This window comes from Phasianus colchicus, chromosome 2 (genome assembly GCF_987193195.1).
Source record: "Phasianus colchicus chromosome 2, bPhaCol1.hap1.1, whole genome shotgun sequence".
Classification (NCBI taxonomy): Eukaryota; Metazoa; Chordata; class Aves; order Galliformes; family Phasianidae; genus Phasianus; species Phasianus colchicus.
In genome coordinates this window covers 96,229,083-96,243,735 of record NC_143437.1, presented here as the reverse complement: position 1 = coordinate 96,243,735, position 14,653 = coordinate 96,229,083, and the positions used below count along the sequence as shown (strand labels likewise).

Here is a 14,653-nt window from a genome sequence, read left to right as displayed (position 1 = left end):
ACACTCTCCTCTCCTGTTCCTGTAGCTCTGGGATGTGCACACACCATCATCCGGCACGCGTGCACACTTTTCATGAGCAACCAAAACAGCACACAGCTCCCAGCGAGCCAGCTGCTGCACGTGGTGAAGCCCAGTCACCCCTTTACATCACACCCGAATTGCTGAAATCTCAGTAGCACAGCACACTTGGCACTTGTGCTTTACTAAAATACACCGAGGTTCTATTCCAGATAAGTCAAAGCTGTTGCTCTGTGAAAGGTCTGCTCTTCCTAACTGCCTGATTCACTGATGAAAACTTCAGCTGTCAATGCAGCAATCACTTCCACGTTCAGGAGACAGCGATACAAACATGGATTGTGACACCACTGACTAATCTGCCGGTCACAATCTAGACTGTAACACCACAGGTAGGTGTATTTCTGTGATGTCATTCACCTGATTGCATCATCACTGGATAAAATCAGGCAAGCGGCACGAAGCGATTTAGGAGAGCTCTGGCTTGGGCACAAAGCCATCCCGGCGTGATGCAGCAGCACACTGGCAGGACTTTCCTTCAACTTCTTCCCTCACTCAGGCCTTTCAATGTGACTCAATGTCACTGCTCTCCTCCACTCTTATCCCTTTCCTTTACAGCTCTTCCTCAGTCCTGCCTTAGTTGTTCTCCTTCCCTTCTTCACACATCCATCACCTTTTAAGTGAATCCCACTCAGAACACACAAAGAACCCATCAGGAGCCACATGCTGTTTGCCACCACCTGGCCAAGCACCGTTCAGCATGCTTATTCCTTTTCCTATTCTGTCTGACATCACCATCTAGAGAAACTAGGAATTATTCTGCATGAGGATTAGCTACTCTTATGACTTACCCAACAAGGTTTTAAAATTTCACACAAGATAATTACCATCTACGTGCACCAGCCGTTCACACCTGTGTAACAAACAAGTTGCATCAAATTTGTAACAGTATTTTTGAAACAAGTGGTCAAAACAAGATCTTTTTCTATTTAATTTGAACCGCTATAATGTTAGGGCCAACCTGCAGAACTGTAATGAGTATCGAATTTTCTGTACTTCATTACACAGTACATCTACGTTAGGCCAAGTGGTTTCTGACAGTAGAAACAGAAAAGTAAGCCTCAAGTGATCACACCGACTCCTCTAGCATTAACCTGAAGGCACCAAAGGGCTGAAAAAGGGAGAAAAGCCCAGGCAGAAGTTCGAGAGCTCACTAAAAAGTAAGGTAAAAGCAGATACAATGGGAAGAAAGAAGCAGACAGATGACAGTGGCAAAGGATACTGGAATGACTTCTAGGAAAAAAGTGGAGAAAAATGAAAAGAAATTAATGAAGACACATTGTGTGCAATAAAGATGAAAGTGAATCAGATTGCTTTTCAGTTACATCTTGCAAACACTCTTTAAAAATCAGATTACCCCTTTTCATTCTGTATTTAGCCCTAAAGATAACGTAGAAACTGTTCAGAGGCTGCAGACTGTTCCGGGACAGGAGATTTTACTCCTTTGACAATGACAAAAATCAATCAATTTTACCACAGCTTACATATAAAAAGAAGTGAACCCAAAGTCGAGAACTTTGTATCAACAACATCTTTATCATGATAATCAGAGCCTCGTTGAACATTTTTCATCTCTATAAAGCACTTCCTTTGGATTAGGCTTCCTTGTACATGGGGTGACGGTGGTGTAGCAACAGAACAGCGCGTGCAGTTCTTTCCCTGCATGCTGTTCTCCACCTGATCTGCTTTGCTCCACAGCACAGAAATCATTCAGCTGCACAGCCAGGAGTTACAAACACCACAGATTGCAGAGATGAGCCACCCTTCAGTAAACAAAGTGCTTTGTTGCAGTCTTGTATTGAAATGGCACGCCTCACTGAGCTGATGAGATGCAGAGTCCTGCTCAGAACCTCAGCAACCAGCCCCTCTGCAGCCCCTACCCACAGCCCTCAGGAGCCCTGTTGGAGGCAGGCAGTGCTCAAGCACACGGCCCATGCAGATGTCCTCCAGGAAAAGGCAGCACAGAAGCACTCCCTGGTCAGGTTTTTGGATCACAACATAGACACAAAGGCACTTGCTGATGTTCTCACTAGCATCTGCCACTGGTGAGCAAAGCCACCGCTAGGACAGCAAGGAGATCTCTGAGCAGATAAGGAATGCTTTCCCAGTACAGAGCAGTGAGATTATCAGGAGAACTGGCTTGTATTTTCTTTCCAAAGCACCCGAGGTACTGCTGGAGGCAGGCTGCAGCTGCCGGGCAGCGGGGAGGAGCACTCTGGCTCTCAAAGTACCGCCAGTAGCACTTGTACAAGCACAGCTGTAACCTCTTGTGAGGACATGAGCACTCATCATCCCGCGTTCTGCCAAACCTTACTCAGTCTCTTGTTTAGCACATGCAGTGCTGAGGAAAGCTCTTTCATCTATGCCTGCTCCCACACCTTGGCATCCCCTTCATGCCTTCCCGCACACAACCAGGCCAGGAGCAAAGCAGCTTCGCAGCAGTGAGACCAATAACCCCAGAGGAGATGGTGAAAATAAGCATTCTGCTCTTAGTGCAAAGACAGAGCACTGAGACGTGCTGCTTTGGCCGATCTATGTACTAACATACAACCACATGTCCTGGGAAGCCCGTTTCTTTTGGTCCAAAATGTGAGATTCCTCAAACAAAGTTATTCTGACTCTCCCATTCCTCTGATGCAGCATAAAACATCTCAGCCCGATGCAGGAGAGGGATGGGTTAGCCATGAAGCAGACATCTATCCAGGACTTCACGTTTGTAAGTCTTTACCTTTCCTGTGGGCCTGTGGGTCCAGGACCTTCTGCTTCTGGCCCTGCAAAAGCATCCTTCTGACAACATCACATGAATAGTCTAAAATAACATTTCAGCAAGAGTCTTATTTATCCATCCAGGAAGAAAATTCTGCATTAAGCATTCAGGGGAAGGAACACTAAGCTTCCCAGGAAGTTACAAGGAAGTGAGTTACTCATTGTGTTGCCTGCAACACTGCATGAAGCTTTGCCAAATCTTCCAAACACAGCTGTTTCAAGGGACGTGCTACAAATAGGTTAGGAAAGATGTAATTACAGCAGAGCCCGTACAACACATTATTGACAATAAATGAGACTAGTGCTGCCTACAGGCACGGGACTTTGCTGATGCTCACTCTCTTGTTAAATCAAGTTCAGGGCCCTCAGCAAAAGAGGAGAAAGCCAAACATCTCTGCTTCATGTCTGGAAAATGGTACAACTTGAGAAAGAAAAAAGTACGTGACAGGTTAAGTTGGTCTCAAGAATGCAAACGCAGACAGGCAGTGAAAAATTAGTGAGGTAAAACTCCAATACTGTTGGCACAAACTTCCAAAGAAAATTATGTCTGATAGTTCTCCACAGAATCAATAGAAAGGTTGCTTTATTTAAGAAAAGTCTAAAAGTATGGTTGCATTTGTACTCTGACCGACAGAAAATAGCATTTAATCTAAGCTGAAAAAAAAACCACTTAGCTTTAATCTATATAAGAACATTTGACATCTAGTGTTAAAAAACAAAACAAAACAAACCTCCTCACTCGGAGACCTGAAATTCCAAGGGAAGAAATACAAAAACGTGCATCTCAGAAAGCTCAGGGAGAACTCATAACTCTCAGCAAAGAGCTACAGAAAGGAGCCGTACTTCCAGGCAGGAGGAAGAGGCGGCTGGAATGGGCTGTGGCAGCCACCCTGCCCTGCAGCCACTGCCTGCAGCTGCTCAACCAACGCCTCCTCCCCAGGGTTACGCTCAGTGGACTCAAAGCAGTTGTTCCAAGAGAGCTCAGCTACACTCTGCTGAAGATAAGGCACTCTTGTGGCTCATCAGCTTCTTAAACACCATTACTCCAGCGTAAGCATCGATTGATTAAACTGGGTAGAACTAACTTTCAGTATTTGAGAGGCACACCCTTTATTTTTAAATCTGACTCTTAACCTATGTGTCCAGGAGGCACATGGCTCTTGATGCTTAATTGGAAGCTTTATTTCAGTTTATGAAAGTACAACTTTAATTTATTCTAACATCTAAGGGAGCTTTGTAACATTTGTAACAATGTAATGAGTACAGTATTTTTAATTTATGAAGCTGAGATTTTACTACTACAGTAGTTTTAAAAGAAGTATGTACCTATAATTAAGTGTGTAAGTCTTTCAAATAACGACTTCTAATTAAATTAATCCTTTATGTAAAATAAAGTGTCTTTTAGATAGCTAATTCCAAACTTTAACAAAACTACAGTAAAGCAAATGAGATATGTTCAGTAGTTGAAGCAAGTACTGTTGAAAGCATTAACACTACTGTAGGTCTCTAACTGACAGAAATACTTACAGAGAACAAGAACAAAAGATGGCTTTTCTCAATATAGACAGACTTCAGCAATTCACTCAGGTGAGGTCAAACATAACAACAAATAGCTAATTCTAAAATACAGACACCAGACACAACGTCCAATTCAGTTGGTACATTCCATTAATGCAATCACCAGTTCAAGGTATCAGAAGTCTGGAGGTATGCAGCACAACATGGCTATGTGATTAGACACACTGACCACAGCACTTAGGAAACATTTAACACAAGTAACAGCTCACTCTGCTCTTTCCATCACAAAACACAGTTTGCCTCTGTATTGCTAAAACTTTCCCATCTGAGCATCACAACCACATTAAGGGACTGCTGCTCTAAATCCCTGTTCTACAAGAACTATTTAAAATGTTAAGAAAAGTAAAAACTTTCCCCCAAACCTTAAATCAGTACTTCAATAAACCTTAAATCAGTGTCTTACTCCCGGCCTCTACAGAGCCTCTGAAACCCCCCTGCTTGCCAGTATTACCAAATAGCTGTTAAAGCTTACACCTCTGATAGCCTGCCCCCCTCCCTCCTACACATCCCCACCTGCTCCACCTGTGCTTGAGATACTGCTTTACCACTTACTTTCAGACGGGTAGGGTGGTACATCCTATCATTCATTCGCTTGCTCCCAATTTTTAGACAACAGCTCCACTGCTAGAGACCTGAAACCCCTTCCACCGTACTCAGTCTACCCTCTGAACAGACTGCCTTCTCAGATTACACCTCACCACAGCCCAAGCCTCCTTCAGGAAGGAAGCTATTACTTAAAAAGTCCACAGACATTTTTGTCTATAACACCACCTAGAAACAGCTGCTGATTGTGTTATTGATCAAGTGTATTTGGCAACTTCTGTACTTCGTACTGACAGATGGAGCTACCAAATTTTATTTCGTTCAACTGAAAGCAGTATTACTCATCTGTATATCTAGTCACCATCTCTGCTCATATGCATATGTTATGGTGTCTTTTATGTAGTGGTAGCACCCAACTTCATTTACACGTTGTCTGGGATAGAATAAAAACATGGTGCATAAATAAGGTTGAGCATGAGAAACTGGCAGAATGGCTGAGGCACAACTGGTGAAGGTGCTATGGATACAAAGCGATCAGAAAAAATGAAGTACAACTCAAAAGAGAGCAGTGCTGTGAAAGAAGAGTGACAGGAGGACCTGGCAGGCACTGTTATATAAGAAACAGGATGGAGGGTTCCAAGTATAAAAGAAGCTACAAAAGCTGTGGAGCCTGGAGTGGAACACGGAACCAAAAAGCGTACACTTGAATGAGAGGCTGAAGCTTAAGAAGGGACAAGGAGATACTTGGGTTGCAAGGAAATGTTGAAAGCAGTGCCAGAACTGCCACAACAGACAGTTAAGAAACAAAGGCTGAACAACTCACTGTACAGAAAACACTGTCCACCTGCTTTTATTTATTAACACACTCTTTCAAAACAAAGTAAACATTACTCTCTAGAAGTGAAGTTGCTGCCATACAAGTCAGTAAAAAAATAAGCAGCATTTTAATTGCAAAGCCTTGCAATGCAATTAGATGCCAGTGTGCCATCCAGTACATTCAAAGCATGTACAATTATGTGAAAAAATGGTAATTTCATAGCTTCCTGTCGGCCCTGCTACAAAGTGAGGAAATAAATCTTGGTAAACAGTTTCCTGGGTAGCTCACGGCTGGAAACCAGCAACTTAAATTATGGATAACATGACACTACAGCTAAACTGCAGTAGTAGATGTCAGCACTAAAACCTTAACAGAAGATTTCTATGCAGGCAAAAGCATCAGTATCAGTTTGAATAGCACTGTTTGGGATCAAACCAATTCACACAGCTTTAGTACTATAATATTTAGGTCTTCTACTTCCTTAGGCTCCTGTTGTATCTTGGCTTTTTATAGAGTTTTTTGTTAAAAAGTTTGTGTTCTATCACACACACCTCTTCATGGATGGAGGAAGGCTGTATCCTCAGAAGAAAGGAGAAAAGGCTCAGTACAAAATGGTAACTCTTGGGAAAGTCCTCTTCTCTGTAGTGAGCCAGATGACCACACAATCTGAAAAGAAAGAAAGGAAAAAAGAAAGCCCTGGATTACAAGTGTATTTAGTTAGTATTTTGCAAACATTTACATACACAGTTGTAATTAGAGGGAAAGTACCAACATTTTATCAGCTGTCTAAACCACAATTCTGATCTACCACGTCAGTTCTGTCCTAAAAAAACCCAGCTGCTTCAATTAAAAAACCCTTTATATTCATATGAGGACTCAGGTGCTATTCCCTGCCTAAACCCTGTGCATCCTCTCGCTTACAAGGTGTTGCCCTGGGATGTGGAGAAGCGGAGCTTCCATTTCCCCTCTGTCTGATTCAGAACAGCGGTCTTAAATATTCACCAGAACAAGGACTGGAACCTGTCTGTCCCAATTTATGGGCAAGTGTGCTAATTACTAGACTATAGAGTTATTTGCTCGCTCCCTCTGGCCCAACACCCATTTACATTTTACCTCAAACTGGAGGAGCAGATACACTATTCTGGAGTGCCACGGAAGCCATGGGACTCGCACTTCAGGGAGCAAAGTTGCTGTTCAAATCCTCCTGAAGCCTGGCAGATTAGAAATCTGAACGTAGGTCTCTCACACCAAAGCCTGTCCTGCACAGTCCTCACACTGCCTGAAAGCCACCAGCTTACAAAAACCAAGTTAAACCACTCATTTCAGCAGTGGCAGGAGAAACCAGCTGATCCCATAACCCACACTAAGCGTTTGCTAAGTTTGAGCTCCATTTATAGGTACTGTTGATTGAACCATTGAACCAAATCTGCATTTTTTGGCTAACAGAAATTAAAACATTTTGTGATGCTCCAGTCTTAACCCCGAGTTTCAGCAACTACAACTCTTACGGCAGTCTAGTTGTCAGAGCTCAGTTTTCACTGGGAGGGCAGGGAAATTATACTGGATATTTTTAGGCAACGTGTAATTACATCTACATTATAAGGCACCTATCTGATTAACTGGTGTTACACTTTTCACAAGAGTCCCAAAACACAGCCATAAACACACCACTGTCCCATTTTGTGCTATTTACACTACGAGCATCTCTAAAGAGCTACAAAATTTCCAATACATTTTAATCTGTGGAAAGTAAGGGAAACATTCATCATTTTTCTTAACATTCCTCACACATTGTACTTTATCATCTCAAAATACCAAGGGAAATCAAACACTGCATGTGAGTACAACGAGATGGTGGTACGTTTCAGCAGTGGCAACAGTGACAATAAAGACAAGCCCTGTTCTGGATGGCCACGAACAGCCGTCACACCATGAAACGAAGAGTGTCTCTAATAAACAGCTCATCTGTGTGAACTGGTGGATTCTGACCAGGGAAATGCATTCCAAGCTTAACACTGGCTTCAGTACTCTGGAAACAGTAAATGGCAACGTTGGAATATTGCAGAATTTGCACCAAGAGTGTCGTACAAATGCTCACACAGGAACACAAAGAACACTGTATGAAAGTTTCTCAGGACCTATGGCACCAATACGAGGCTGAAGTTGACAGTTTCCTGCCTCACACAATTACTAGTGATGAGATGTGGTGTCACCACAATGTGCCAAAGTCAAAATAGCAGTACACGGAGTGGCAGTATGAATTTTCCATATGAGGAAAAAGTTGAAGAGACAGCTTTCAGCAGGTCAAGTGACGTGCACTGTCTATTGGGATAGGAAAGGGGTGATCCTTCTGGATTTCCTGGAACTTGGACAAACCATCACCTCTGACTGCTACATTGCAAGGCTGACTGAGTGGAAGGTTCAAACTTTCAGAGTCAGACCAGAGAAGACAACCTTTTTCTTGCAACACAGTCATTCCAGGCCCCACACCAGTTTAAAGACCATGAAGCACATTACCAGTCTTGGTCGGACTGGTACCACTGACCATGTTTGGGCCAATGAAAGATGGACCGCATGGGCAACATTTTCCTAGTAACAATGCTGTCACAGCAGCTACGAAACAGTGAGTCAGCTCCGCTGGTGTAGAGTTTTATGAACGTGGCATGTAGACTCTTGTTCTCTGCTGGTGAAAATACATGGCAAGTGGTGGTGAGTATTTTGAAAAGCAGAGCTTTGGAGGTGAGAATCTGCTCAAATAGCGTTATTGCGCTCTTTGTATCTGTTGTAGTTTCCATAGAGATAAATAGGAGGCGTTACTTTTGGAGCATCACACACAGTTATATACCCAATTAATTTAGAACTCAGCTTAAAAATAAAGGCTTTAAAGTAAAAGAAAACGTAGAAACATTTTACCAATCAGCTAACCGCTCTCAGTTCTGCCCTCTGAAATCCTTCAGCCCTACCACTGAAGCACTCCAGCAGTCCCAGTTAAACCACGCTGATTTTTAGAGAATCTGTAAGTTTGTTTTTAGTTCTGTTATACACACGTACGCTTGCATGGGACAGAACCTGATATCTGAGGGAGTAGATGTCATTCTCCAAAGTTAAGTAAGTGTCAGATGTATAATTAATTACTTGCATTGCAAATGATATAATGGGAAATTTAGCCGGTAAGAGTTTAAATTCAAATCTTGTTTCATGAAGGCTAAGACAGTTTGCCATAATCATTTTAATACATTACATATGAAAATGTAGGCTTAAAAACAGACTTTGCATGAAAAGATTATTCACGCAAACACACACTGAAATACCCTCTCGTTCAGTGGGTATATAAGATTTACGCAAATTTGTGGTAAAAGGATTATTACATCCCCTCCCTTAAAAAAAAAAAGGCAGAAAAAGCTTATTCATTCAAAAGAATGAATCCACACAACCAAGGCTCTTGTAATACAACACTATGTTTACATTATTCCAACCCATTTCTGTCACGGTGGATATGTGAAAGGCAATGTGAAAAGGAAAATAAAGATAAGCAAATAAATCCACTAAAAAACAACAAAAGGCTGCACACATGTAAAAGGCAGTTATTTTCAAGGGTAATATTTAATCTTTTAAAAATCAGGAATGTATCACTGAGATTTTGTAGGGACTACTGCTCTCTTAAGCGTGACATTTAGACGTTCAGATAAAGACTTAAGATGTCATTCAACACTTATTCAACAGCACACAAATGAAAACTCATTTCACATTAAGGTACCTCAACCTGCAGAAGGAAGGCTACATCACCTGGCCTATCACTGTCCTTGCTATTTAGGTCCTTGGAAGTAAATAACCGTACTAAGAAATGGCACGATTGTTCTGATAAAAATTCTTTTACGCCTGTGAAGTCAGGATTTGGGCACAGTTCTCTAGTACAGAAAGCCACTATACAACTTCAAGAGCACAAGAGCTTCCCTTTTCCCAGATTTCTTATGTTGCTTTTCCAGGCTGCTTGCAAAGATAGCTCAGATGTAATAGTGTTTGAGCCCTTTTCTCACCCAATCACTTCATTCTGAAGTACACTTTGGAGGCATTAACTGCTAACTTGAAATCTAACTGCTAATGTGGATTAAAGCCACGAAAAAAGCAGCACAGTGATTTAAAAATAAATTTTCAACACTTTTTTTGTGACTTATAGGAGAGAGGAATGATGTTTTCTCAGTCTCTTAAATGCAATAGCTTCTGAAGTACTATGAAGAAGGAAGTGAATATTTCTACCTAGCTGCTGCTCTTGCCATGTGACTTTAGTTGTTGACTGTCTCATCTCCTCTCTTCTCAAAAGCTCGCTTTAATCACTCTTTATATTACAATGCCTACTCCCAATCCAAGCCCAAGCACTCTGCACACACCCCCTTCTACAAATGGTTTCAACTGTATGTGAACACATAGCTGTGTACACACCCCACATGTCATTTGTAAAGGAAAAAAGAGAGATCTACGTACATACACACACTGTGCTTCACCATTCAGAGGATTTTACAAAATGCAATTAATAGAAATTTAATACTTACTTCTCATTACATAGTTCATCTGTGCAAAGCCAATAGTCAGTGTTGATGGCTGTAAGTAAACCATGTTTTTCTTGCAAAATTCCCTTCAGGCTGTGCCCATGAAAACAAGACCCATCTGTGTTTTCTTCAGACCAGCTTAACTGAAAACTTGATGGATTTGGCCTTTCTGCAGGTCGCACCGAACCAGACAACTTGCCAAACTGATTCTGCAAGTTCTCGACCATTTCTGTACAAATAGGAATAAGACAAAAAAGATAATAATCCCACAAGGCAGAAATATTAAGTTTTGGAACATTGTTCTGAGGTGATTTGCAAAGAAATACCATGGTATTTGTGTCCTTTACATTTTTTCTTAACCCCCTGCAAGGAATCCTGAGAAAGCTTAAAGTTCTGTGCTTTCCTCCACTGTACTCAACATTGATTTTTGTCATACGTTTTCAAAAATATTTTGAAAAACCATTCAAAATGCCACAGTACCCAATGACAACAGTACAAAAGCATTCCCTGAGTAAAGCCAGAAAAATCCATCTGATACTGCTGATAATTTTGTTTCTACAGAACACCTATGCCAGGATGCCTTCTGCTGTATTTATCTGGCCATGTGCTATCACTCAGCCCAGATACAATGAGTAGTTCCTCATGTATCAGCATTCACCAAGTTTCAAATACAGACTTAAGCTGAAGCTTCTGATAGTGCAGATTTCAATTGGAAATAGAATTTAAAAACAGACGGAACAAACCAAAAGCCACACCATCTTTCTCTACAGCTAGAGAAATACTAAAAAAAAATTATAATATATGATTTAAGAAAAAAAAAATCAAAGTTTTTCTTCTTCTTAATAAGGATTTTATAGGGTTTCTCTATTTTTCATTCCCACCCTTTCAGAAGCCCATGGGAACACTCTTGGGACTCCTAACCACCCCATGTCAAATGCGAGTGAGAATGACAGACTTTCATACTTAATTGATGCTGATGGACAGAAGGGAAAGACGGTGCAGTGACAGATCAGCACACACAACACCAAGCCACACACAAGGCCACCAAGCCTTTCTTCCCCAGGATAAAAAGCCAGCGAGAAAACAGCCTTGCTAGAGCTCCAGCTTCTTTTTATGACCTGTATCTAACAAACTCATTCATAAATTGGAAAAAGATCTCCCTGGATCTTGAAGTGATCCAGGGAGAGGGATGGCTATCTTTCAAGAGTAAAGATGATGGTTTCAGTAAAATCAACCATAAAAATCAAACCAAAAGCTGAGGAAGGTTTTTGTAACCTGTGTCTTAAATGGACGCATATGCTAAGTGATAGAAAGGGCAAAAAGCTATCACAGGCAAAGAACAGGAAAACGGTCCAGAAATAACAAGCCAAAAGTACAAACTGCATTAACACCAGAACAAGAGTGGTTTAGGGCACTCTTTGTATAGGCATTCTTTGTCTCTACTATTTGAAATTTGTTTTCAGATGAATCTTGCCTTGTTGAAATGACATGATGTGAGATTCCTGCCTGCAACAGCTCAGTAATCCAGTTAGTCCTTTCCTATCTCAAAGAGAAGAAGATCCAGAAGGAGAATCTAAAGTGGCACAGAATGAACAACAAATGATTGAACAACAAATGATTTTTCATTTTTCTTATTGACAGGGGAACTAAATGGCTCCTGAGGAAATAATTTCAGAATGAAAAGAGACCTAAGAATGTTTTTACACAGAATGTGATTTAACTGCAGCATCACCCCTACAGAATTTTGAAGCATAAAAACATGACTAAAAACCCAATGCAATCTTGCACAGTAAGAGTTATGAGTTAAGAGTTATGTAACATGAGTTATTCAAACTAAACAGGAGCATGAGCCAAGAAGCTCCTGTATCAGTCACTTCCAGCAACTGGAAGAGTATATAAGGAGAAAAACATCACTTGCCACATTAACATCTCTCTCCCATTACCTATCTCTTATTACTGTAAAATACTGAATGAAGAACCTCAGTTTTTGTTTAGTCAAATAAAATTCCTGTTTTCGTGTTGGAGCTTCTGTTGGTTTTGTTTGTTTGTTTCTGTTTGGTGGATTTTTTGCTTCTTTGTTTTAAGAAGAAAAGTAAAACCCAATCACTGGGCAGCCTGATCTGGTGGTGCAGCCCTGTCCATGGCAGTGAGTTCAGACTAGATGATCTTTAAGGTCCCTTCCAAACCAAGTCATTCCCTGATTTCTTTGAGGTACTTCCATATGTATTAAAATGGATGGACCTTCACTCTGACCATGAACAGCCAGCTGTTCATGCAAAACCACATTCAGAAACCTCCTCACTTTCTGAAGAAGACTGAAAGAGTAACTAGGAGAGAGGAGGGACAGAAAGATCTACCCAAGGACAAACTGGGGGATGTATATGTGGAAAGAGAGAAGAGTTGAAAAGCCATGGGAGAACAACAAAAAATGATGAAGAGCACAGTTATACAAAGGCAGCTGACAGATGAGTGAGATGAGGACAAAGTGCCAATTCTGAGACTGCGTTAAGTAGGTCGCTATGAAGGCTGCAGGCTGCAATTTCAGTTAAGCAGGAGGAAAATGTCTGATTGAAGAATTCCAGCCATGGGTTGTAAAATAGTACTACATTCATTGTACCCAGAGATGAAAGACTGAAGGGAAAGTATTTTAAGATGTAAATATTATTACAGTCAGAATTTCTATGATGGGAAAAGTTGGAGCAGACTTTTGTGCTGGCAGAAAGAGGTGGAGTGTACTCACGTCTTCTCCTAAGGATTTTAGATTTCTTCTTGACTGAATAAAACAGTGGCTTCTCACATTTCCACAGATACCTACAAGTAAGAGAAATAAAAACTGTTAGGAAAAAGAGCTGGAGAAACCATGTAAAATAATAATTTCTTAATTAAGTGGAGCTATTAAATAAGAACAAAATCATCTGTTGTTAGCATGGTTAAAAGCCACCTCTTCCAACACATATAGCAGTCTCTTTCTGCATAGATAAATGGAGGCATGTAAGCCCAGATTACTGTAATTGGTTAATTGTTCAGTTGTATAAGTTACTTCGTCACAGAGAGTGTTTAATTAATATGTTAATAAATAAATATGTCTGTACATAGAAAATTATGATATGGATGGAATCGCTTTGTTCACCTAAGAGTGCTGAATGGAAACATGGAGTAAATTCCAAACTTTTTCATCTTCTGTGGGGGTTCACTTCATCTACCTTAATATTATTATTATTATTATTATTATTATTATCATCATCATCATCATCATCAAGTACTTAAAAATCTCTTACTTGGCTTTTTCTTCATCCAGTTTTTTTTGCTCCACATCCAAGGTACATTTTATAACCTTGTACCACTTTTTGAACTCGAAATATGGACCACCTGAATAAAACATTCACATTTTAGTTTTAAGTTGTGAAGGAGTGAAAGAAATGTGACACACAGAATGTGGTCGTCACGCAGTTGGATTCTGCATCTCCCGTCTGCAGCAAATCTTAAATTCCATCTGCTTATAGAAAACATACTTAATCCAACATTTCTGTAAGACAGAGAAAATGAAAAGCAGAAATGCAGGAAAGGAACAGCATAACAGGTGGGAAGAAACACCTCTGCTCAGAATGTTTCCTAGTTTTAGACAAGTCAGTCCTTCTCCCTCCTTTCTGAAAGTTAAGTGTAATTACTGCCTGAACTAAATAAATCTCCACAACACTACCTGGCCCTCCTCTGTTTGAAATCTGACTTCAAGGAATTAATGGAACTGTACAAGTGTAGTTTTAAACAAGTTCTGAAGCTCAGATGTAGGAGGTGAAACTGTGTCAATCCCCCACTATCCATCCTACTGCCCATGAGATGTTGCAAGGCAAGAAGGATTATTCAGACAACTGTATTCACTGCGTATCAGTGTCCCACATATTTTGAGCACAGGATTCTCACTCACTGATATGAGAACAAATACATACCAGTGCATGCAAAAATGTTAAGGCATAAGGCCTTCCAGCAGCATGTTTACCATTGATACTCCAAAGAGGCACAGGAGTGAAGTAGATCAACAGGGTACAATAAGTATTAGAACTGCCAACAGAACTATGGCGCAGGGTACATTTAAATAACCAACTCTTATTATCCGTGGGTGTATTATCTGCATTGTGAATTAACCAGGCTTTGCATTTCCCCATCACCCCAGCTGCACTGCATAGATGCTTGCATCATGCTCATTTCTAAAGAGCTAGCTGGCAAACTGTTCTGAAGGTGAATATATTGTTCTTATAAGCAAAGTTTTCTATGCTTTTGCTATTCAAGTTATCCTGCCACGAGAGGCCTCACAAACTAGAACTATAGG

At 40.8% G+C, this 14,653-nt stretch overlaps 1 protein-coding gene across 1 annotated transcript in view; it reads right to left on the bottom strand.

Annotated features, from left to right (window-relative positions):
• Nucleotides 1-5,796: 5,796 nt before the first annotated feature.
• TAF1B (TATA-box binding protein associated factor, RNA polymerase I subunit B) overlaps nt 5,797-14,653 on the bottom strand; it is a 45,599-nt gene continuing 36,742 nt past the window's right edge. Inside the window, exons 12-15 of the mRNA XM_031610714.2 lie at nt 13,605-13,695; nt 13,067-13,137; nt 10,330-10,555; nt 5,797-6,445 (exon numbers count right to left, since the gene is read on the bottom strand). Coding sequence (XP_031466574.2) covers nt 6,253-6,445; nt 10,330-10,555; nt 13,067-13,137; nt 13,605-13,695 — 581 coding nt within the window. The 3' untranslated portion in view covers nt 5,797-6,252. The remainder of the gene's footprint in view (nt 6,446-10,329; nt 10,556-13,066; nt 13,138-13,604; nt 13,696-14,653) is intronic.